The 27,385-nt window shown below is 34.4% G+C and overlaps 1 protein-coding gene across 20 annotated transcripts in view; it reads left to right on the forward strand.

Moving 5' to 3' along the window:
• Positions 1-27,385, forward strand: part of gbf1 (golgi brefeldin A resistant guanine nucleotide exchange factor 1) — a 167,139-nt gene that overhangs the window by 55,229 nt on the left and 84,525 nt on the right. For all 20 annotated transcript variants that reach the window (XR_015505573.1, XR_015505574.1, XR_015505572.1 and 17 more), the window contains exon 4: positions 17,589-17,720. Coding sequence is in view for 11 of the 20 variants with exons in the window: in XM_087278781.1 (XP_087134907.1) it covers positions 17,589-17,720 (132 nt within the window). In the remaining 9 variants the exon portion in view is untranslated. The remainder of the gene's footprint in view (positions 1-17,588; positions 17,721-27,385) is intronic.

Below are 27,385 nucleotides of genomic sequence, written 5' to 3' on the forward strand. Positions count from 1 at the left end.
ACTGATATTAAATTTTGAGAATTTAAAAGAAAATGTCAATACACATGAATTTATAGCTAAAGTAAGTCCATGGCACTCGAAAACGTGTAAAACATTACAAAGCCTTTATTGACATTGATATTGCTTTAAACTGCGCCTACGCGTTTTGGCAAACACTTGCCTTCATCAAGGTAACAAATCAGGTGCGTCTAAAATTTCGTTTGAACGCTGGTCTCATGACTCATCAGAATATCTAAACAATGCTAAAATAATATATTGAACACAAGGTCAACTCAAAAATCATTATTTATGCAGGATTGAAATAAAAAAATAAAAAATAAATAATAATAATAATAATAATAATAAAAATTAATAAACAACTGAATAAATAGGCACCAAAGGTTTAATTACTCATATTTTAAACATAGTTTGTCAAAGAAAAAAGTGCTGTCAAACCTGAAAAGTATTTATGAAAAGTAGTTGGAGATGACAGGCTGTACTGTACCAACAAAAACTATCAGGTTAAATTTTTTGGTAGAATTCCAGTGTTACTGTTAACAATGAAATTCATGATAATGTTTACCCTTCAAACTGGTAATTAATTTCATATAATTTTAGGTATTGTCCCAACAACCTGTAATAAAACAAGGTAATATATAATTTTTTTCACATGACATCACGATTTTTCTTAATCCCATTATCAATTGTTTAGAAATGAAGTTGTGTAGTAAAATAAAATGACACCAGTAAAGTATTGACCTTATTCTTCATGTGCGCACGTTTTTGCGATTGTTTTAGAACTTCTGATTCAGTTGCCTATGGGAGAAATAGGACTAGGACTGTAATAAATGGCATAAAATGGTCAAAACAGTTGCTCTACAAGCAAGTTTTTGCATGACTAGACAGACAAAGTTGAAGACAATAATGAGACAATATCAATTTGCAACATCAAGCAACAAAACGAATCAAAAAAATCTAAAAATGAAAGGAAGTGAATGAGACTGGAAGTCTCGAGGCAAAATGATTCAAATGGTTGCGTCCACTCGTACGTGGAAAATAAGGTTAATATGTTGTGTGTGCACGATACCAACAATTTTTTTTTTTGAATAAAAAAATTAATGAATTCAGCTTTGAGAGAGGAAAAAGATAATGAAAATAAAATAAAAAAAAAATGCTGAGTGTTATACTTTTTTTTTTAAATAATAAAATGTAAATGTATATAGAATGAAACCACAAGAAATATGTATACATAAACTCGTTAAGTTTACAAGTAAATGCACAAAAACATACATTAATAAATATTTAACAACATGTAATGAAAATATGTTGAACATACACAAAAAGAAAACATTTTTACAAAAAAGGCGAAAATTTGCTTCTTTTTATCCTGTCTTCTCCCCTTGTAGAATTATAAATATGCTCTATACCAACCATACAAATAAATTTATGTTTGAAAATATTATGTGCTCACCAAGGCTGCTTTTATTTGATATTTACATTAAACGCATACAGTTTAAAGTGACGTTATCCGTTTTACACTGTAATAAAGAATGTTGCAGTCGATTTGTTTTGGTACAACATGAAGGATTTAGGTTAACTTATTAGTTTTAACAAATGAATTGGACTGAACATTAACTAATTAAGTTGTCCCAAAATAAACCTTAATAATTGTGTTGTTTTAGCCTGTTTTAAATAAGTAGTTTGAACAAACAGCAAACATGCATTCATTTTTCCATGTATGTTTTCAAATTTGATTTATTTAGCTGATGTCAAAGGTTAATCTTCAGCAGCCGTTTCTCCAGCCTTCAGTGTCACATTAGGAAAATACAAGAAATGTTTCATGATTAATGTTGAACAGAGTTGTGCTGTTTCATATTTTAAGGAAACTTGGACTTTTCCTTCATCGCTGAAGTTAACAAATAGCAGTTATTTTTAATTATACTTGTGTAATTAAGGTTTTGAGTTTGTGTGTGCAGCAGCTTTCATAATCGATAACAACTTCAAAGTGCTTTAAGTGTCCACACTTTAGACAGTTTTTTTTATTTTATCAAAAACAATTTAGAAAATGTATTATTGCATAAACAAGTACTGTAAATACTACTAAGGCTAATATTGCAAAACAATGATCACAATATCATGTTTCATATTATTTGATATAGATAATTATTGAATATTTTTTAACAATATATTTAGGAATATTAATATTATTATTTTTTTTTTTATTTAATTATTATAACTTTTTTTAAATTTACCAACATTACTAAGACAACTAGTTTTTATTGTCAAAAACAAAAATACTTAAACAAAATGTCTGATCAATTTATGATAAAGTAAACAAAAGTGTTAAAGAGACTCCTAAACTTGATAAATAAAATGTTGCAAAGTGTGTGCAATGGTAAAGCGTGAAGATTGAACGATTGAAGCAAACTTTAAAGTCTGAATGGTAATGAGACGGTAAATTCAAACTCTGTCAGCAACACAGATCATAATGAAATAACTATAATCAAATCTGAGTAGTAAAGGACCAAGCCATCATTATTCAGATATTCACACCATTATCAATTGTGCAGTTAGATGACTATATTACCCCCATGCAAAAAAAAAAAAAAAATTCAGATGGGGAGCTAGTGGCTGGGATGCACAGGAAAACAAAAAGCCACTCTGGCGACATCCTTACATCCTTTTTTTTTCATTTACAATCTCCTCACTGCTGCTACACGGCACTCATTTACACGTGTGTTGTTATTCTGACCTGAAGTGACAAGCGTGTGGATTCCTTGACCATTTACAAAGGACTTTGCGCTGACGCTGCCCTGGCGTCTATCGTAACAAGACTACCATCAACCGTTTTCTCAGAGAATGACAAATAAATAAACCATTGCTGCATCTCCGGTGCAAGTTTATAGTGAAAAGTAAAAAGCGCTGTCTGCGTTTGTCTGAGGAAATTAGTCTGTCGTTATTACTGAAATGTGTATACTCCATACAAAGTGTGAAGCAGATTGGTTACTGCATAAATCGTGGTGTGCTCGGGGTATTCCGAAAAGTTCAGATGCAGCCACATTTTAATAAAACTATAGCGCTTCATACCAAAACTTTATACCTAACTTTTTTATCATTGATATTGACAGTGGTGTTCGGTCAATAAATACCGATATTGATTTTATCGCCCAGCCCTAAATACTACTATTGTTATTTGAAGACAAGTTATCGTTATTTAATAAAATATTGATAAAACACAAAAGAAATTTGTGTACAAATCATGTAAATATTATTAACAAATCCACAAAATTGATCAAGTGGTTCTTTCCAGAGTTGTATTGTTGTAGTGTATGAAAAAAACCCAAGACTTTTAAATGCATCTGGATGTTATATTTAAAAACGACAGGGTTTGCTTTCATATGCAACCCCTTTGAAATCCTCATCATCTCTGATCTCAAGTTTTTGAGTTTGTTCTCACACTAGCCGAATTTCACCTCTGTCAAAACTAACAGCGTTCAAATCTGCTCCAAATGACTGGAGGGTGATTTGTACAAAGCCCCTGGGGTCAAAGGTCGCCCTCAGCCCTGCTGTTTATTTGTTTGCTTTTGTCACTCAAAAATCTTTTTTTTTTTTTTTTAATATCGGCCTCAAGGTGCAGCAAACAAAGCCCTGGCTGCCCCTTGAGTGCAGGAGAGAGTGATGAGGTGGAGGAGAGAGAAGAAAAGACTGGGATTAGGGCTGAGGGCAAGCTAAACAGGCCAGTTGTTTATCTTTGTGCAGTGAAGGTAGTGCTGTGCTGTCACTTTCTCATTCCTCACACACACACACGCACACACACTTAAAACACAACATGCTCCTCCTCGTGCTCTCTGCTCCCGGTCAGTTGTGCTTTATTGGAAGACCCTCGTCATTAGCTTACCTAATGTTAAGAGCCTTGGTCTTGAAGAGCAGACCTCTTGATGCATTGCAACAATTAGTGTTATGTTGACTTACCTTCTGTCTTCTTATTCAGTGCAATACTGATTAAAAGATAATAGTCAGTAATATTTATATAAAGGCTGCTACAATTTGTTCTTATAATTGATTAAGTTGACAAAGAAAATTAGTCAACATCATTGTTTGTAATCGACTTTTAACTGCCACTGTTGGCTAATTACAAACCACTAAATTACAAACCTTTATTTCCAAAAGAAATATCAGTTTAGTAGTGAAATATTTAGCACATGAAACAGTTTTGCATATTCAGTAGCCTATGTAATGAACGCCACATGCATTTACAGTGTAGCGCGGTTAGTCGCTTACGTTTTAATGCTTTTTGCACAAATGATACAGATTGGACGTCATGTAGGGATGTCCAAATCTGCAGGCTTCAGACTCTGTCAGAATCGGACGTTACCTCCTGATCAGGACTAATAAATATTTGTGACGCTATTGGTTAAATCCCAGCAAAGTAAATATTATACAGCAAAGTTACTACAGTTGAAGTCAGAATTATTAGCCCCCCTGTTTATTTTTTCCCCCAATTTCTTTATTTCTGTTTAACGGCGAGAACATTTCTTCAACACATTTCTAAACATAATAGTTTTAATAACTCTTTTCTAATAACTGATTTATTTTATTTTATCTTTGTATTTTCTAGACCTGGTAAGAACTCTGGCAGCTGCATTTTTACTAGCTGAAGTTTGTTAATAGAGGATGCTGGGCAGCCAGCAAACAGAGTAATCCAGCATATATATATATATATATATATATATATATATATATATATATATATATATATATATATATATATATATATATATATATATATATATATATATATATATATATATACCAAAAATCTTGATGCATTATATAAATCTATATATGTGTATATATCTATATATCTATCTGTCTATATATATATATATATATATATATAAATATATATATATATATATATATATATATATATATATATATATATATATATATATATATATATATATATATATATATGCATGTATGTATGTGTATATATATATATATATATATATATATATATATATATATATATATATATATATATATGTATGTATGTATTTATTTATGTACGTGTGTGTGTGTGTTTGTGTGTGTAAAACGTTTTATTCAAGAACATTTGAGCTGGTTTTAGTTATTTAGTTTTTTAATTTTCATTTTATTTAAAATATTTTTTATTTAACTTGGTTGTTAAATCCCATTTAGTTGTTTAACCTATTATTTTTATGAAACAGTCATGTTGAATGTTAATTTGCTTCGCAAAGAAAATGATTTTTTTTTGGCATGCTGATTTATGTGAAATCATAAATTTATATAATAACTTTGTAATTGTGAAATTTATACTTGTTTTGATTTGAGTAGGCCATTCTGTTCATACGATCAGTTAAAACTTTTATGAGTTTTTAAATTAAAATAAATTGTTCACTGTATAAAAATTTCACAATTTTTTAACGACCAATATATCGGTTATCGGCCTCCAAATCTGAAGAGTTATCAGTGATCGATATTGGCCAAAAATCCATATCGGTGCATCCCTAATGTATGGTAAGTTCTGTGTGTTTTACATGTTGCTAGCATGTTTTTTTTTTAACACTGGCCTGTTTTGCGTAGTTTAGCATGTTAATGTTTTAACATTTTATTTAGTCTTTGTAGAAACTTGGGAACATAATTTTTTAACTTTTATCAAATTAATGCATTATTTCTTAATATTAAGATTAGTGTTTAATAAGGGCTTTCTTTTAATTGGTTTGTGAGGAGCTCAAATACATTTTTCCTATTTTTAACTGGTTATGCATTTTACATGTTTTTTTAAATGAACAGACAAATGAAATGAGGAACACCTCGACTTCCCGTATAATACAAAATGCGCACAATTTCATCTTTTCATTCTGCTTTGATATCACACTGTAAGGGGAAAACGTTTTCAATCAGTTACTTCGGAAGCTCTCTGAAAAAGTTTTAATTTCTCTGGGGCTTTCAAATTGCCTGTTTAGGTTGTGGCGAGCATTGTTCGACGCATTTATAAAACACCTCTGTGGGCTGTAGAGAACGACCATATGGAGTTCCATAACATTGTTACAACCTAATTGCCCTCCTCGACAAGTGCCAATTTTCTTCAAGAAGCAGGAGAGGATGCGAGCGGACGAGTCGAGAGGTGCGTTGACATGCGTCAGACTCCTCCCCGCAGATGGATCAACCCGTGGTCGGGGCCTGAGATGAGAAGTCTCTCTGGGTTTGCTTTAGCCGTGCTGGCCTTGTTAGTTCGTCCCATCTCCCGCAGCATTAGAGCAGGCTGCTGGAAAGACCCTCCACTAATTCCACTAGCAGATCAATAACCATCAGTGTTTGGTTTTGGGCTGCTGGCTTGGTCAAGGGATGCTCCACCCCCCCATCTCTCCTGCTTCCAACCCTTGTGGGCCGAGGGTCGTTTTGTTTGGATGTAATTTTCACTGTGAGCTTCTGAACTGTGTCTCAATTGACTCTCAATCGGAGCTTCTCTGTATGGAGTGAGGAGCTTATGCATGTTCGTTTTCCTTGTCAAAGAGTATAGAAATGCTACACAAGCACATTTTTTTATTGCGTACACATTGGTAACAATCGAAAAAGTTTGATGAATCTCCATATTTGTTTTAATGTGCTGCAAAGAGTACACTGTAAAAATGCAGGGTTCCACACAATTCATTCATGTGGTTCCAACCAGTGGTGTAGTCCTAAAATAAAGTGGTGTACTATTACCCACCCAACCAACAAAAGTAGGCAAAGAAACGACAAGTCAATGTATGTTTCTTTGGTTCATTAGCAATACACACACACACACACACACACACACACACACACACACACACACACACACACACACACACACACACACACACACACACACACACACACACACACAAACACACACACACACACACACACACATATATGTATATTCTCAATTCAATTCACCTTTATTTGTAAAGCGCTTTTACATTATAGATTGTGTCTAAGCAGCTTCACATAGATGATCGTAGTAAATTGAAACAGTGTCATTTCAGTTTTTTAATGTTTAAGTTCAGTTCGGTTTAGCTCAGTTCAGTGTGATATATTAATCATTACTGAAAGTCCAAAAACTGAAGAGCAAATCCATTGAAGCGCAGCTCTACAGGTCCCGAACCATGCAAGCCACAGTTGACAGCGGCGAGGAAAAAACTTCACCAATTAAAAACTTCGAGAGAAACCAGGCTCAGTTGGGCACGACCATTTCTCCTATGGCCAAACGTCTTGTGCAGAGTGCAGTCTAGGCACTGGAGGAGCTGGATGTCAGTGAGGCTCGTCTGTCCCCGGAGCGTCACGGGAATCAGTCACATGTTCTCCACTCCTCCATGACCACCACAGCAGCTGCTCGGGATACGGCCTGGTCCAGGATTATGGAAACCTTGGGATCATCTCATCGCTAGTCTTGGATGTAATCAGTTGTGCTGCATAGTCTGAGGGCCTCGGGATGAGTATCCCCAGGTGGACATAGAGAATAAAGAGAATAATTAGCGTAGCTGTTGTTCATAGTGTATATAAACAAGATGAAAAAATCTGCGTGGAGCACATTCATGTATTATACTGCTAAGTGATGTACTGAGTGTATGCTTTGCTAAAAAGATCTAGTTTTGAATGTCTGAGCCTCGGACATTATCAGGAAGGCTATTCCAGAGTTAATGTGCCATAAATGAGAAGGCTAGACCTCCTTTACTCAACTTTGCTGTTCGAGGTACCACGAAATGCCCTGAGTTTTGGGATCTTAAAGAGCGGGTTGGATTGTAGCGAGACAGGAGGTTGGTTAGATAAACAGGAGCTAGATTATTTAAAGCTTTATAGGTAAGTAATTGTATTTTAAAATGAAAATAAAACTTAACAGGCAGCCAGTGAAAGGAGGATAACATTGGGGTGATATGATCATGTTTTCTAGACCTGGTAAGAACTCTGGCTGCTGCATTTTTTACTAGCTGAAGTTTGTTAATAAGGATGCTGGGCAGCCAGCAAACAGAGTAATCCAACCTAGAAGTCATAAAAGCATGAACTAGCTTTTCTGCATCTGATATGGAGAGCATACTTGGTAACTTAGTGATATTTCTCAGATGAAAGAAGGCAGTTTTTGTGACATGGGATATATAATTTTCAAAAGTTAAATTGCTGTCTAATATGACACCCAGATCTTTTATAGTACAGCTAACGCTAACTTTCTACTGTGCACAGGGTTTAGGCCCAATAAATAATAATTCTGCTTTGTCTGAGTTTTTGAGAAGGAAATTGTTGCTCATGCAGTCTTTAACATCTTTAACACACTCAGTTAGCTTAGATAGTTCAGACGTCTCATCAGGCTTAGTTGAAATATATAATTGAGTATCATCTGCATAACAGTGAATATATTATATATTTATTATATTTATATATTTATTTATTTAACATAAGTTACCCATAACTATTGACTTCCACAGAAAAAAACAAATACTATAGAAGTCAATGCTTACAGGTTTTAAGCTGTCTTCAAATTATCTTCTTTTGTGTTCAATAATGTTTATTTTGTACTATTGTTTTGATATGCATGTCAATTTAATAAATACTATTTCTGCTACAAAACAAACACACGATTATAATAAATCATTTAATTCATGGCTGAAAGCTGCAAAGCAGTCATTAGTATCTAAATAGAAAAATAATATACATCTCAAGAAGAAACGGACAAAAAAAAAATGTAAGAAAAGTCTCACTTCTAAAAGTTTTGGTTTCAGTTTGTGTCATTTCAATGCTCAGTCTCGTTATGGGCCGATGTACATTTTTCTGTGTAGGCGAGTCAGCCAAGAGCAAGATTTTCCCGATGACCACTGGCTTAATACCGTTCTTTGTTATAAGCCACATCAGTTTAAACTAGTAAAGGCGAGCTTCTTTGGCCATGGTGTGTACAGTGTTAGATTTTACATTAAGCGGACATTTGCGCTGAACACGCAGTGAATGCAACGCATCGAGATTCGTTGTACTTTTCACTCTTCAGTCGTTTGCATTCCCCGTGGTCACAAAAGCTCTCTGTCATCTGACAGCGGAAAGTCTTGAGTGATTGACAGCTAATATGAACCAATATAGCAGCAGGGAAGACCGATTTAGAACGTTTTTAGAAAAAACAAAACAAAACAGTGCAGTCGCTCAAATGCTCACAAATATATTATGATGTCGCATAGCTTAAATTTCGGGCGCATATGCGACCAAAATGATCGCAATTTCGAGCCCTGTGCAATTATTGATCCACAGAAGTCTTAATACCCAAACAGCTTGTGGAAAAAGTAGGTATACAGATTATACATGCGAATAGTCCCGACTACACCACTGGTTCCATCACAAATTAATGAAGTTAACTTAACAAATGTAAGCGGATAGAACATAAAACGATTAAGTTGCCTTAAAAAAACCTTAAGAATTCTTAAGCAAGCTCATTTTAAAAAAGTAGTTTGAACTTTTTGAAAAAAAAAATTGTTTCATGAGTGTATAGCTATTTTCACCCTGGCAGAAGACACTTGGCCCGTATGATTGGCTAAAATATGTGACATAGCAGTCTGACAAATTATGTTATTCTTTCTTTTGTGATTAAATTAAGCAAACACAAAGGCCCAGCAGGTCTAGTACTGAGAGTCAGCCGCTGTTTGTATTACTGCTGCTGTAGCCTGATCATTGGCTGCTCTGAATAGCTGTGTCCCACACACACACACACACACACACACACACACACACACACACACACACACACACACACACACACACAAAAACAAACTGCCCTATAAAGCCTGGTGGAAAATTGCCTCTCCTCTTGTTTGTGGTGTAATGTGGATCTTATGAAATTCTGATCTGTCAGTGGTGCTTTAGTTACATTTACTACAGGGGGGAAATCTCAGATCATTTAGTCAATTATTTATTTATTTATTTTTTTTCTGTGAGATTCAAAGATTGTAATGATCCACTACTTCATTATATTAGGAGGAGTTGGTGGTATGACCGATATGTTATACAACTGCATTATAAAGCATTTTACATTATAATACAAATGTCATAATGCAGCTGTTTTTGCTTTGTAGTTATTTTATGTATAAATAGTAGTTATAATACTATACTATAATACTATACTACTATAAATAGTAGTAGTTTTCAACATGTGTTGTCTAATAGAATGAACATTTTTGTATATATATATATATATATATATATATATATATATATATATATATGAAGGAATCTTCCAATTGAATATATGTAAAAAATGCTGGTGTCATTAAACCAAAATCCATCATGTAACGCCAGTGCTTCCCACACATGGACTTTACTCTATATTTAGAGACACTTTTTCTTTTTTTACAATTATAATCATCCTTTTACACTTTTTTTTTCTTTGTATCCGCCAAATATAAATAACCATCCGCAAGTGATTAAGTTGGAGAAAATCTTCTCTCCTTTTCCATACTGCTCGTTCTGTGCACGCGAGAACTAACCTTAACACTTTCACAGACAGTCTCACATGCTCTGCAGACCAATAGAGAACCGCACCTTATTGTGTCTGGCTGGGGTTTTCTAAATCTACTAAAATGTCCAGGATTTGGTTTTGCTTTAGTTTTCCAAGCTGTCATTAATTTAATGCGCACAGCCTCATGAGAGACATTAAATAATTAGTTCTTTAATTTAAACAACTTAGAAAACTTTAGAGGATGAAATTACATCTAAATTAGCTGCAGAATATTTGTACACCATTAGAAATGGGTAATTAACTCAATTGTCTTTAAATTATCTACACGTTTTATTCCTGTAATTATAATTTTGTAGTTATATTGTCTGTTTTTATTCCTTTTTTTCCCTCTCATTTGTTTTTCATTTGCTGTATATTTTATTAAATTGAGGATGTTGATATATTACATGTTTTATACATCTAAAATACTTTGGCAATACTGTACAAAATGTCATGCCAATAAAGCAACCTGAACTTGAATGAGAGAGAAGCAGATTCTACCTGTCAGTGGGTGCACATGGCTCCTGAATAATCTAAAAAAGTAATAGTGGATTATTTAATTATTTATATATTTTTTATTTGAACCCATTTAAAAAGTTTAAAACGGATAATAATAAAAATAGTGTCAAAAATCAAATAATGTTTTGTTTGATGCATATATTCAACTTTTTATGTGGTGTGGTTAAAAGGTGTGTTTCAGTCCAGCCATCACCGCAAGTATATTTCAAACCTGTAGGACGCCCTGAACGCATTGTAAGAAATGCTGACTGAATTGGATTTAATTTATTGAATGATGGAGTAACTACTATACTGTAGTCAGGGTTTCATTTGTTTCATTTGTTAAGTACACTACCACTCAAAAAGTTTGGAAAAAGCAAAATTTGAAAATGTTTAAAAAGAAGCCAGTTCTGCTCTCTAAACTTGCATTGATTTGTTGTTAATTACAGTAAAATCTGTGAAATTGTGAAATATTACTACTCTTTTACTTTTTTGTTACTGAATGTAAATTCAATTCATTATTCCTGTCTTCAGTATTTATAAAAAACTTTGCAAAACAAATATATTTTTTTGAACTTTTTAAAAAATTAATTACATTTCTAAAAGTAAAATGTACCAGTTTCCACGATACTATAAAGTAAAAAAAAAAATTTCAGCACTGATTCATGTAAAATCAGTGCTGAAATTAAAATAATGATTTGTGAAGGATCAATTCACTTTTAAACTGAAAACTGGAGTAGTGTTGATAAAAATACAGCTTTGAATCATGAGAATAAATACAATTCGAAACTACATTCAATAATTTAAAATTGTAATAATATTTCACTGTTTAAATTATTTCTTTATTGCTTTAACATATATTGTGATAAATTATATTATTGTCATTTTAAGACCATTTTATGCCACTCATTATATAATGCCAGAATGACAACATTCCAATGAATATTTTACACATAATATTTTTAAGAATCTTTAATTTAATTACAGTCATTTAAACAATGTAATAATTGGACATAGGAATCAAAATATAAAAACGTTCCAGACAATTAAACAAATATCCTAAACAAATAAAGATTAATAAATGTTAACAAAAAGTGCAAGGTAAAAAGTAACAGAGGCTGTGATGTCTGCTACCAAATCTATTTTCAGGTGTCAGACACCCTCATGAAAATATACTAAACCATACTGACACCTCCAATAGAGATAAAGAGGTTGTGCAATCAGCTAAAATGTTTCTAGAATTGTTTTTTTTTTTTTATTTATGGGCGATTTAAATCAGCAAAAATGGTTGACGTCATGTAGGGTTGGGTTGATAGACGATGCCATCGCCGATAGACCTCACGAGACCCCCATTGCAGCAGCAATCTGCTTGTGAAAAATACACACTTTGCCCCTGTTTACACTAATACATCTTAGTTTTGAAATGGCATTTCAGAACGAAAACAATTCAAGTCTACTCTGATGTTTCATCTAGCATTTCTGAATAACCCTCCGTCCACACTACACCGCTGAAAATGCACATCAAGAGACCACACACACAAACACTGTCAGCACTGCAGCGTACCTGTGCGTCTGAGCTCCAGCAGTCTTGAGCACAAAATCCCAGAGAGCAGTGCACGTCGGACAGTTTATCAATTATGTACCGCTGGATTGCGTCTCACTATAGTTGTTACACGTGATGAATTTAATGAATCTTGTCTCTATCTAACGACTCTACACTTTTTTCTTTTTTAATCTGTCCAGTAACGTGTCACAGCATCAGTACACTGCTTCAATCTTTTGCTATTATGTGTGTACTAAGTTTGTCGACGCCATTATAATGACACAAATCACTATGCCCATTCATGCCACAGTCCCGCGTAAAAAGTGATTGACAGGTGGTCATTTGTGTGTAACTTATCTTTATTTAGTTATGATTTGGTTATGGGTAAAACAAAGACCATGCGGGTCATGAAGTTGAAATGGTAGGCATTCATAAATAATCAATTCACCGCTGCCTATGACGACGATGCCATCGTCCATCGCAATGTTTCACATTAGACATCGTACGATGCCAAATTGGTCGACATCACCCAACCCTTATGTCATGTCCATGTGTTGTGCGATAAGTTGATATATTGATTATTGTCAGGTCTTAAAATCACAGGTAAAAAACCTCTAAGCATTAAAAAATGTAAAAAAAAAAAAAATAGAATTAACTATACGTTGAATTTCAAACTATTTGTATCTCGGTCATTAAAATACTACTCCTATTCGGGATGCTTTTGAATCAGAGTAACACTGTTGTAAAGCAGCGTTGTTCTCAACATTGCTCTGCTGTTACATTTATAGCTCAGACCCTCAACCGCTTAAACTGTGCTCTGTTTTAAGCCCTTTCTGCACCACTGCCAATTGATGTGCATGTGTAATGTGTGGCGGCGGCATCTTCTCCTCGAGGTGCTCCCAGGGGCCTGAAGGTCTGGGGCTATTTGCAGAGGTAGCAGTCACACACGGCTGCATAGGCCGACTGTTAAACCAGACTCTGTCCACTCATCAGAGTTTAGACCTACAGCGAACACAACACAACAGGCAGTTGAGCTGTTTCCAGCGCGATGGGGTAAACCTCAGCATGATCCAAAACGTAAAGTGTAATTAAGTGATTTGTGCATTATAAAGCAGTGAGCATCATGGAAATGAGCCTTTTGTGTTAACGCTCGCAGTTCCTCTGCTAGTTACGTACAGGCACAATTGAATCTTAAGGGAGATTGTTAGGAGCGGCGCCGTGCCGTTGCTCAATTCTCAAAGCTTGTTCTCCAAGGACACGCACATACTTGGAGACTCAAAACCCTTAGCCGGAGCATACATGGATGGGTGACCGACTTTAATCCCTTTTTTATTTTGGCCAATGTCACACAGAGGTCACCCTGGTTACTTTGTGATTGTCTCACCATCATGGTCCAACACCTCAATTTCTTCATTTCCCTCCGCGAGCCTGGAGATTGCGCTGAAGTACCGAGTCATATTTAGCCTTTATTTAAGAAGATTGGGCGCACGTGGGGGGAGGCAGATTGTCAGGCCGCCGATGGCCAGCCGGATCAATAGAACACAATTGAGTTCTCCAATCTGAGAGACTAGCTGTAGTGAAGGTGGCACTTACGGGGTGATCGCCTCTGATGAAGACTTTATTAGCCTCTATTGACAGATTCATTTGAGATCGCTCTCCCTTCATCGCCCCCACTCCCTTTTCCACTGTAAAGTAATATAGTCTAAGCCCACCTTTAAAAGTTTGGTGGCTTGATGAAAACGAGTTATTTTGTCCTGTGTTTTTCGACTTGATTTCAAAGTAACTTTTGTTATTCTTCTGCCGTCCGCGATTTCTTTCGCTTTTCGTGAACTTGGGTTAAGTGGTAAGCACTTGAGACCCTTGTTATCAGATACCGCAGCACAGTCAAAGAGTTTGGACTGTAGGAATGGAGCATTGCTGAGCTTTCCCCTCATGGGAATACAAAGAAAACATCGAGTCCCCCAAAGAAAGTGTGCAGCAGAAGATTTGCTTTTGGAAGCGGGTCTAGAAGCAACCTGGCTGCGGATAAGACAAAGTGTGGAAATTTTCAAATGATTTTCTATTTTATCTCCAAACAAGCCGCAGGCGGATTGGATATCACAAGCTAATACTCGGCGGTCATATGTGCGCTCTGTAAAATTGGCTGAGGCTCGACTCGGGCTTTGAAGTCACGAGTTGTTTTTTTGCGTCAAAGTAGCTGTTCTGGGGAACCCTAATCCGCCCAGTATTGCTATGGCAAGCTGCGCCTTAGCTCGACACTCGCAGCAGGTTTTCGTGACTCCACTAATTTTTCCATTGTTGTTTTACCTGGTTTGTATTTTGTAACCCTCGCCCCCTCTCTCAGAGGGGCTGTTCCCCGCGACCGGGGTGGATTGGCCCGAGGTGCTTTCCCATCCACAAATAAAGAGCTCGGCGGAGATAATGAAGTATGTTGCATCCTCGGCTGCAGCTGTGTTTTGTTGGCTCTGTTAGATTAAGGCTTTATGTGTGGTGGACTCGGCTTATTTCTTATAAAAGCTCATCAATAAACTCAGAGCTCCAGGCCGAAATTCGTATTGTGCAACTGGCTGTTTGTTTCTTGACCTCTACTGTTCTCATCAGAAAATGACTGTATGGGGGCACACTGTGCAGAGTGATTTGGGTTTTTCGTGTTCAGCATAGCCAGAAAGGCTGGTTAATTGCTTAATCACAAAGTGCACGTGTTGGATATGATATTGTGCAAATGTTTTTGGCTAGAGAATAACCACCTTACAGCATACAAGTGCATTAGGTTTATTCAGTATTGAAATGTGAAGTTTACTTGAGTTTTGTTGATTATTTGCAGACATTAATTTAGCTGTTTATGTAGTGCATCCGGAAAGTATTCATAGCGCTTCACTTTTTCCACATTTTTTTCTTACAGCCTTATTCCAAAATAGATTAAATTCATTAATTTGCTCAAAATTTTACACACAATACCCCATAATGACAATGTAATGCAAAAAACAAAAAACAAAAAAAAAAACTGACAAATCACATGTACATAAGTATTCACAGCCTTTGCTAAATACTTTGTTGATGCACCTTTGGCAGCAATCACAGCCTCAAGTCTTTTTGAATATGATGCCACAAGCTTGGCACACCTGTCCTTGGAATTTTTGGCCATTCCTCTTTGCAGTACCTCTCAAGCTCTATCAGATTGGATGGGAAGCGACGGTGCACTGCCACTTTTATATCTCTTCAGAGATGTTAAATAGAATTTAGGTCTGGGCTCTGGCTGGGCCGCTCAAGGACATTCACTGAGTTGCCGGCACCAATCAGCATCATGTTGTCTATTGGCCGTCGGCAAAGGACGATGGCATCGTCTATTGGCCCAATCCTACTTGACAACACAAGCACATCTGTCACCTCAACAGAAACCCCGCCTCTGCTTTCATTTGATTGGAGAATGAAAAAGATGCGTCTAACGTAACAAAATTTTTCCACTTAGACTTGACTGTTTTTCAACTGCAGGGCACGGCACACAATGCGAAACGGAAGGTGCAGCAGGCGGTTAAAACGCGAAGTGCGCAGGGCGTTTAAGCAGCACAGAAAACACTTGGCCTATAGTAAATCATTCAAAAAAGGCACCTCTCAATGCAAAAAGCATGTTGGTTGTGATTTGCTTCTAACTAAGGTCGGCTGTTGGCTTGGATTCCTGACCTTAACATATAGAAACAACTATTTATTATTTTAAACTATTTTGCTTTCCTTAACCTTTTGTGATTGCATGCAGTTACTTAAAAAAGTAATCCATTACAATAATGAGTTACTTTTGCATTACTTTTTCTGACCTGGCCTGAGGCTTGATATGTTTCATAACTTGCAGGATTATTATTTTTTTAAAGGAGCTCTGCAATTAATGCACCGTATAACCTACACCTTCATTTGCCTTAAAAACACATTAAAAAATCATAATGTTGGATAATTTTATCTTCTGAGAACTTTCTCGATATACTGTACATGTCATATATACAGATTAATGAAAGTGTAAAGCAATGTGTTTGCTACTTTTGTACTTTTTGTCTTACTGGTGAAGTAAAGTCGCTGTAAGACAATCCTCTCTTCCCTTTCTTTGATCAATATAATGAGAATATTTTCGTTGCAGAAATGTAAGGCTCTGCCATCTTGGTTTCTATCTGTTCCTGCGTTCTCTCAATACGTGCCGGATTCAACGTGACTACATTCATTTTAATTTAGCTATTTATTTTTTCTAAGCTATTTAATTAAACAAAAAAAGTAACCTGCATTACATATTTAAAATGTAACCTAAATATTATCACTTAATTTTGAAAAGTAATGTTACTTTACTCATTACCTAGAAAGGAAATATTATTGCGTAACTTGGGTTACGTGTAATGCGTTACCCCCAACACTGGTTGCATGTACCATGTACTGTTTGTCCCTCCTGAAGGTGACCCAAAACAGCTCTCAGCTCATATAAATATCCACCATTCAAACCCTCAAATCATCAGTCTCACTAAAGAATTACTAAAAATACTCATGTCGAAATCGGAAAGTCCCAAAAAAGAACGTAGTACTCTTACTCTCTAAAAAGCAGTATCTGTGTATCCCTAATGATGAGAGAGAGGCTTTAATTTTCCCAGCAGCTGTTACTCCAGCGGGCTCGAAGCACAGTTCTCCCACCCCGACCAGTTCAGTCATTTTCATTAATGCTAAATCCTACATCCTACACAGCTGCTTTAAACAAGAGCTTTTGGAAACACAGTTGTAATAAGATACCCAGCTCTACCAAGGTGAATAAGAAACAGCCCTCACTTAACCCGCGCCCTGGCTCTACCTTTCTGTCATTTTGCATCTTTTGCACATGTATATGCATACAGGATTGTAATTTTAGCCATGACATAGCTCATATATATTTTTTTTGCTCTTGTATATGTCAATGGTTTAATCTTAGCAATCGAATAATTTGTCTTACGCACTGGAAATAGTAACTGACTGCTGTTTTATTTGTCATGTGTTCAGTTAAACTGCTTTTCTCTGATCTAGTGTCTTTTGTCATTCCAGATCTTTCCGATGTGGAACCCAATGTGTTTCTAAGACCTTTTCTGGAGGTGGTTCGCTCAGAGGACACAACTGGACCAATCACAGGCCTTGCTCTCACATCGGTCAACAAGTTCTTGTCTTATGGACTTATAGGTAAGTAAAAAAAAAAAAGATGAAAGTAACAATCAAGAGATTCCCAGACACTAGGGGCCCTATTATACACCCGGCGCAAGGCGCGACACAATTGTTGTTTGCTAGTTTCAGCTCGGCGCAATAGTCGTTTTGACAGTTTACACCACGCTGCATTTTCTGGTTTAAAAAAGGAGGCATGTTAAGGCGCATTGCTGGCGCGTTGCTAATTTGAGGAACTACTGTATAATAGACTGTTCAGTAGACCAGATCAAAGCAGGTCTATAGTCCAGTGCAGAGCGCGTTGGTTGTGCGTCTTGCTTACACACTGCTTAATACACACAGGATGTACAGCAACACGCAAATATCTTTACAAGTGCAAAAGAATTAAAAGATTAAAATATTACAAAAAATATTATTTTCTAGCCTACATAAATATAAAAACCACCGCCTCCATGCCTTCATCTCGGGAGGCTTTTTTAGTTTATTCATGACAATTTGCTTTAATGTAATGTTATTATTAGCAGCAGTGTTATTTATTATATGCATATTTATATTTGTTTTAACAAAAACATGCTTAGATTTGTCCACCTGTCAGGTTTTAGACCATATGGGGCACAGCATGTGTATTTGGAAATAACTCAAAATGGGGAACTAATAAATCAGGGGGTTAATAATTCTCACTTGTGTGTGTGTGTGAGTGTGTGTGTGTGTGTATATATATATATATATATATATATATACATATATATATATACATATACATATATATATATATACATATATATATATATATATATATATATACATATATATATATATATATATATATATATATATATATATATATATATATATATATATAAAAATTCGATATCTTAATTCGATTTCTGGTTAGCTCGATTAGGACTTTAGTTGGGTTAAAGTCATGTAATCAAAAATTGCTTGTTTATATGGTAGACTCTTAATCAGTGTTGTCTTAATCATAATAATATCGGATTATTGGTGTCCATGTAAACGTAGTCAATGTTCCTGATGAGTGAACTGTATTTTCTCACTTGCGTAGAAGAGCTTGTTTTGAATCGGTTGTGAACGGCACAGACTGTTCTTTTCCTTGTTAGGGAAATATGACCAGATGCTGCCTGTGAAGGTCAAAAGTGTGAAACCAGCGCTTCTATTCAAGATACAACCATATCTAATTATTCTCCCCACCTATAAACGGTCAGTTTGTTTTGGGGGAAAAAAAAAAAGATTTTTCAAGCAGCTTGTATAATTTGCAAACTAAAGGTGCTCAAACCTGTACAATAATTTGTTAATGAATAGTTTCTAGAATTTGACTTTATTTGCTCCTTTCTTTACTTTTTAAATGCTTGAGAATCTTTGTTCTGGAAAAATATTTATTAAACATTATCTTATATTTCACATATTGTAATTGATTGAATTTTTCTTCACAAGGCCTCAGCGCGTTAGAAATGATTCCAGTGCACACAAATAAAAATATTTACAGTTAAATTCAGAGTTATTAGCCCCCTTTGAATTCTTTTTTCTTTTTTAAAAATTTCCCAAATTATGTTTAACAGAGCAAAGAGATTTTCACAGTATATCTGATCATATTTTTTCTTCTGGAGAAAGTCTTATTTGATTTATTTTTGGCTAGAATAAAAGCAGTTTTTAATTTTTTAAAATCCATTTTAAGGTGAAAAAATTATTAGCCCCTTTAAGCTATATATTTTTTCTGTAGTCTACAGAACAAACCATCGTTATTGACCTTATTCTACAATTCGAAAGTGCGCCTGATTTTGCGATTGTTTTAGAAGTTCCGATTAGCTTGCCTATGGGAGAAATGACTAGGAATAATAAATGACAGAAAATGGCCATACTACTCGCTCTACCATCAAGTGTTTGCATGACTATACAGAAGAAGTCGAATAATAAAATAAGAAAATATCAGTTTGCAACATTAAGCTGCAGATCAAGCTGTTTTTTACATCTAAAAATAAATGGAAGTGCATGAGACCGCTCATACGCAAAGAGTAAGGTGAATGCAATAACTTGCCTAATTACCCTAACCTGCCTAGTTAACCTAATTAACCTAGTTAAACCTTTAAATGTCACTTTAAGCTGTATAGAAGTGTCTTGAAAAATATCTAGTCAAATATTATTTATTGTCATCATTCATTTCCTTTTCTTGTCTGCTTAGTTCCTTTATTAATCCGGGGTCGCCACAGCGGAATGAACCGCCAACTTATCCAGCAAGTTTTTACACAGCGGATGCCCTTATAGCCGCAACCCATCTCTGGGAAACATCCACACACATTCACACACACACTCATACACTATGGACAATTTAGCCTACCCAATTCACCTGTACCGCATGTCTTTGGACTGTGGGGGAAACTGGAGCACCCGGAGGAAACCCACGCGAAGGCAGAGAGAACATGCAAACTCCACACAGAAACGACCCAGCGACCTTCTTGCTGTGAGGCGACAGCACTACCTACTGCGCCACTGCCTCGCCTATTGTCATCATGGCAAGGATAAAATAAATCAGTTATTAGAAATGAGTTATTAAAGCTATTATGTTTAGAAATTAGTTGAAAAAATGGTATCTTCGTTAAACAGAAATTGGGGAAAAAATAAACAGGCAGGCTAATAATTTAGGGGGGCTATTAATAAAAAAGACTTCAACTGTATGTATTTTTTAATACATAATTTTAAATGATTTTGCCAACCAAAATAACTTTAAAAAATAAGCGTTTTGAAGTCATATTGAATTAATTTACACTTTGCAGTTTATACTTTTAAGCTACAGTGGTCATGTGTTTTAAAGCTGCATCTAAGTTGATATTTAGATATGGTGACAATTATTCAACTTTTCAATTTATTATTTTTTTTCTCCAAATGAAATTTAAACTCTTGAAATTAAAACTAAATCAAAAATGATAATAAAAAACATGATATTTTAAAATATAAAAAAAACATGTTTTAATTATTTTGTTTGTATTAAAAAGGAAATATTAAACTATTTTTTGAGTCACTGATTAGTTAAAAAAACTGATTTGCAAAATCAACCAGTTAACTCAAATAAATCTACGAATGGCTCATTTAATCTTTTATTCACCTGTTTTTCTTCCAAATATTTCTGTGTTTCTGTCCTTCTGTTCAATTCTGCATGTCTTTTGTTTGTAATATAGTTGGTAAAACTAAACAAAAACAGACAATATTGTGTCTGAAATCTAACCACTTTTGTGCATTCACTGAACTGTTGGATAGAACCACTATCACATTTTTACTTGTGCTTTTGGTCATACAGGCAGGTTGTTAATAGTGTTCTTTATAATTAATTAAATGAACATATTAAACAACATCAACTGTAGTTATTACATGAAAAATGCGATATAAATCATACTGTATATCTCAGTTACGTGGATTAATCATATAGATTTCCATTGGAATGCAACAGATGCACATGTCAAATATATGAATCCCGGACACCCAGAGAGCTGCTGTCACCCCAGATGCACCACTGTTCCTAATCCCACATGATGCCAGCATCTCGTCAGGAAGGGTTGCTATGACAACATGCACTGTAGATTTCCAAACCTTGGCCCTCTTTGCTTGTAGCACAAGGGATAGCAGTCACACATGCATACATTCAGTTGAGCGTGATTCAAGACATGCTGTCTAACAAAACTAGCAGCAGCACACCTGGCTGTAAATCTCATATTGTTATGTGTTTTTGTCAAGTGGACAACATTACATACAGGTGTAAATTTCATATGGGAAACACATTTGTGAGTGTTCTATTTATAAATCCATGTGCAGTTTGTCAAATTATTTTATGCAAAGCAACGCAGACATGATTTCATGCACCAAAACCTTTAGCATTATGTTATGCCTGATCGCTTGGATAAAATATAAGATTTTATTTGTATAAAGACACCCAAAACACCAAAACACTCACTTTGAGACATTTGCAGTCAAGTTCAGGTGTAGAGATGAATATTTATATGTAATAATATAATGTATATATTTATTATATAATAATAATTTATAGTGCTGTCAATCGATAAAAAAAATCAACTAATTAATTGCACCTTTTTAAAAAAATTAATCGCGATTAATCACATTTAAAATACTGAAACTTGTAATTTTGGCTATTCAAATGTTAAATTAATGTAAACACAAGACAAAAACTATTTAAATTCAAAATATAATTGTTTATTAGAATTAAAATTCAAAATATAATTGTTTATTAGAATTTTTGTTCAACTTGTAACACAGATTTCTTCATGTTAACAACATACCCACAAGAAACCATCAAGATCCTGGCTTGACAGCCATATTTATTAAAGAAATTTAAACACAGGCATGTTAATGACATTTAAAATTTCAAAATAATCAATGCCAATAAAGAAAACATTGATTTCCATGTTGGATTCTAAGTGGACTGCAAAAAAATGCCATAATACAGGAATTGCAGATATGGAAAATGAAAAATTATAATAATAAACTATAGAATACAAACTGTTGCACTCATTGTAAAGTTTTATTGCTGTGAGTTGAGAACATTAGTTATAGAGTAGAAACAATTTAGCTTAATCCACCTTTACATTCATCCAGTTGCTAAGACTAGGAGTATCCTGCAAGTGCACAGAGACTCCCAAATGCCCGCAAATGAACGATAATTTCTCGCAAACCGGTCGGTAAATACATTGCATATCCCTCTCCCCCGCATCACTCCTAGCTCTTCAGGTAGCCTATGTCGCGCGGAACTCACCCCTACCGTCCTTCAGGTACGTCTCGCGCGCACACGCCCCTACTCAGATACGTCGCTCACTCCACCCCTGACACCCCTCAACGGGCCTGACACAGACACACACACAACGCGCTGCAGACATTTTGGCCCCAACGGCCTTCCATAAGGGAGCGACTCCCCTCAGATTCAACACGCATGATCACGTTCATCAAATTTGCTTAAACTCCTACTTTATTTCACAAGGATTCTGACACAACAACGCGAAGCAGATGCTTTCGTTGCGTTTAATGAGGAAACACGCTAAACTTGGAGGGCTCATGCTGAAAGGCAGAGTAATGCCCTGTCTTTGACAGCTCGCGACTTCACCGGAGACTTTCTGAGCACATTCATATAAGACACCAATACTTTTAATATGATTAAGACTATACTCTTATTAAAATTCTACCGTGTAGCCTAAGCTGTGATTTTATTACCTTAAAGGAACACCGAGTCACGAAATGCTGAGGATTTTCTTTCTGTTCGCCATGCGGTATCAACTTACAACAGAAGTTGAAAGTTAAAAATGAAACACCCGAAATCGCATGAAACTTTGGAGAGCCTGCTGATGCAACTAATTGTTTTATACTGAAACTTGCCTTCAAAAAGTGCTTCATTGGTCCTATCCACATTTCTTGCATGTTAAACACACGAAGGAAATAAAAAAAAAAACCTGCAACTGCGTTAATTGCAATTAAAATTAGATGTAGTCTATATATTAACTGCAGTCTTTAAGTTAATATGTTTAAGATAGACGTCCCTAAATACACATACAGACATTATTTTTAGATTATTTTTATTCATCATTCATTCATTCTTTTTTTACATTTTTTTAGGCTTAGTCCCTTTATTAATCTGGGGTCACCACAGCGGAATGAACCGCCGACTTATCCAGCATATGTTTTATGCATCGAATGCCCTTCTAGCTGCAACCCATTACTGGGAAACATCCATACACACTTATTCACACACATAAACTACGGACAATTTAGCCTACCCAATTCACCTATACCAGGCGTGAACAGCCCTGTTCCTGGTGATCGACCTTCCTGCAGATTTCAGTTGCAACCCATATCAAACACACCTGCCTGTAATTATCAAGTGCCGTTCAGGTCCTAATTAATTGGTTCAGGTGTGTTTGATCCAGGTTGGAGCTGAACTTTGTAGGAAGGTCGATCTCCAGGAACAGGGTTGAGCACCACTGACCTATACAGTACCACATGTCTTTGGACTTGTGGGGGAAACCGGAGCACCCAGAGAAAATCCACACGAACTGAGGGAGAACATGCAAACTCCACACAAAAATGCCAACTGACCCAGCTGAGACCCGAACCAGCAGCCTTCTTGCTGTGAGGCGAACATGCTACACACTGTGCCACCGTATAGCCCTTTTAATAATTCAGAAGAGTTTTATTGAAGATTCAGTTTAGACTCCATAGACTCTCTCTGTATTCCTCTCTCTTTTCCTCCTAAGACATCCAGTGTGCTCTTCATTTTCGAGATGTTATTGGCTTAATATTCTTTCATCTTAGGCAAATACTGTATGAATTGAAATGACACAATGCAGCATGTCATTTCGCTGTCTGTTATTTTTTTTTCTCCCCAAAGTAACACGCAGAAAGTCGCTCCCAAAAGTCTTTCTAGCACACATTTCTTTTTTCTCCTCCGTCTCACACGCACAGAGCTTGTGCTAATCCCAGGTGAGCACTCCTGACGAGCGTGACATATTAATGCACTCGTATGAGTGTGTGATTAAATGACCTTTAGGTATGTGAGAGGCTGTGTGCTGACTGATGGGTTATGCTCATTCAGACTGCACTAATCTGCCATGAAGAGTGACATTATCATTACTCCCAATTAGCATTCCATAGACATACAGTACAGCCACACACTATAGGTCTTATATTAACAGCTATGACTGATTCACGTTTTGATGTTATACGCTAGGGCTGGGCGATATCCTAAAAAATCTCATATCACGATAATCATATCACAATATACGGTGCTCAGCATAAATGAATACACTCTTCATAGATCTCCCTTTTAAATAATATTTTCAATTGGAGGCTTTAAAACAATATATTTGTGCACATACACTTGAATGTACAAAAAATAATAATAATAATTATAATATATATAATTACAAATTGTATTATTATTATTTATTTATTTAATTTTTTATATTTCTCAAACACTGATTAACAGAGCAAGGACATTTTCACAGTATTTACTATAATATTTTTTTCCTTCTGGAGAAAGTCTTATTTGTTTTATTTCAGCTACAATAAAAGCAGTTTTTTTAGAAATAGTTCAATATTATTAGCCTTCTTAAGCAATTTTTTTTTCTCGATAGTCTACAGAACAAACCACTGTTATAAAATAACTGGCCTAATTACACTACCCTGCCTAAATAACCAAATTAGCCTAGTTTATCATTTCAATGTCACTTTAAGCTAAATACTAGTATCATATAAATATCTAGTAAAATATTATTTCCTGTCATCATGGCAATGAAAAAATAAATAATTTATTAGAAAAGAGTTACTAAAATGAATATGTTTAGAAATGTGTTTAAAATCTTTTTGTTATACAGAAAATAATATAAAAAAATTATATTGCAAAATATACAGGCTAACAATTCAGGAGGGCTAATAATTCTGAATGAAATACTTTAAATTTATAAGGATATAAAATTATAATAATGTGGTTATCGTTTTTTTTTTTTGTAAGAGTTAGACATATTTGAAGGTAGTGCTGCACAGTATATCATTTCAGCATTGATATTGCAATATGCGCATATACAGTAATTCAGGAGGGCTAATAATTCTGACTTTAACAATTAAAAAAATGAGTACATCAAATTTATATGTTGAGGGAAAGTTTTAAATACAATTTTACCAACCAGGATAAATGTGGAGAACTAAACAGTGTAACATTTTGTTTTTGTTTTAAATAAACTGTTTTGTTAAAATGCATCAAACCTATCTGTTCACGGCAGGGTTTCAGCATTTTAAAGTCTTAAAATGTCAAAAGCTAAATTTTATGCCTTAAGTCTTAAATCTTCTAAAATATTCTGTTAAAAAAAAAAAAAAAAAAATATATATATATATATATATATATATATATATATATATATATATATATATATATATATATATATATATATATATATATATATATATATATATATATATATACTTTTTTTTTTTTAAACGGGTGTTCACCTAATTTATGTAAAGCTACCCAAACTAGCCATTAACTTGCATGCAATCACCAACAATCCCAATCCGGATAAAAGATTTTATTTTATTAAAAAATAGCATTTAATTACTTTACTCACAGTAACATTTGTTTAAAAGTTTATTTATCGCGAAGGATACTGTAATCTGTATTTCTAAAAATTCTTCCATAATGGTTTTAAAAATGTCTTTAAAAGTTTTAAAGTTCACTTGGTGAAACTCTGTCACTGTGAAATTTATAGATAAACCTTTTTTTCTGTAAATACAAACAATTGATACTTTATTTACAGCTCTTTGACCACATGAATTAACTATGTTTTCTTTCTTTGACTTGCTAAAGTATATACTTGACGATCTACTCATTTATATTTAATCATATTTCTTACTTTATTTAGTTCTTCTTAATCATGAATGTATACAATATAAAATAAATATTAATAAAATATCAAAAATATTTAAAAAACTAATGATTACAGGGCCAACATGAAGTATGGCTAAATAAAATGCTAAATGTAGACATAAATGTGTTTTCAAAAGTGCAACTTTCTCACAATGCTGTTCATGTTTCTGTCCGAATCCCTGTAGTGGCATGTATTGCATGAATTATGAAAAAATATTACCATAAACAATGCATTTTGTGAGTTTTTATTTTAGTCCATATATATTATAATATATAATATATTTATAATATTTCAGTAGCTCTTCAAACCTCTCACATATTCTCGTGTGTATACACTGTAAAAAGCGATTAGTTTGCTTTACTTTTAAAGCAGTCGGTTTATTTACTTGTTCGTAAATGTTTTTGTGAGTAAATGTATTTTTGTGACTAAACCCATTGCTCTAAAATTATTAAGTAAAGGATTATTATGAAATGATATTAATGGCATAAGTACACAAATTAAGTCAACCATAACAAGTTGCAAATGATTTACTCATTTTTTGAAGTAAGGTAAACTTTACTTTATTTTACTTTACTTTACTTTTAGGGCAATAGGTTTACTCACTTTTTTACAGTAAAGTTATAACCCATGTTTTACAGTGTAGTACCATAAATAGAAAACTAATCTTAATATTTCTTAGAACCAACTCTTAAAACAAACAAAACAAAAACATTTGTTTGCTTTTTGCACATTTAATTATTTAATCATGTTCTTGCATTTACTTTTTTAGCATCTTTTAATGCAATTTTAAGTCATATGAGCACACTGAATACAATATGTTTTGTAATGTATATTTTGAGGCATGCATCAAACTTTCTTAGGCCTATCAACACTTGTAAAATCCTCTCTGAGATTTTCTCCAACCTCCAGACAAATTTCTCTGAACCAGCCATAAAATAGTACACAGTAATAACTTCACAGCACATTTTATATTACCTGCTAAATTTTCCTAACCTGATTAGACTTGTTTCAAAAAACTTTTAGCCACACACACACACACAAAAAAAATAATTTAAGTAATTATTTATTATTTAGATGGAATATCTCATATAAATCATTTGCATTTTGTTTCAAATATAGTGGATCTTTAACCTTTGGTAAATTCCTAAATGTGTTATGTGTCTTTTCAAGACAATAAAATTATACGTGATATTTGACAAAATTTGATAGGACAGGTTTCATGGCCAAAAACCTGGTATTTTTGAAAATCCCAGT

The sequence above is a fragment of the Danio rerio genome, chromosome 13, assembly GCF_052040795.2.
Source record: "Danio rerio strain M-AB ecotype USA chromosome 13, GRCz13ab, whole genome shotgun sequence".
Classification (NCBI taxonomy): Eukaryota; Metazoa; Chordata; class Actinopteri; order Cypriniformes; family Danionidae; genus Danio; species Danio rerio.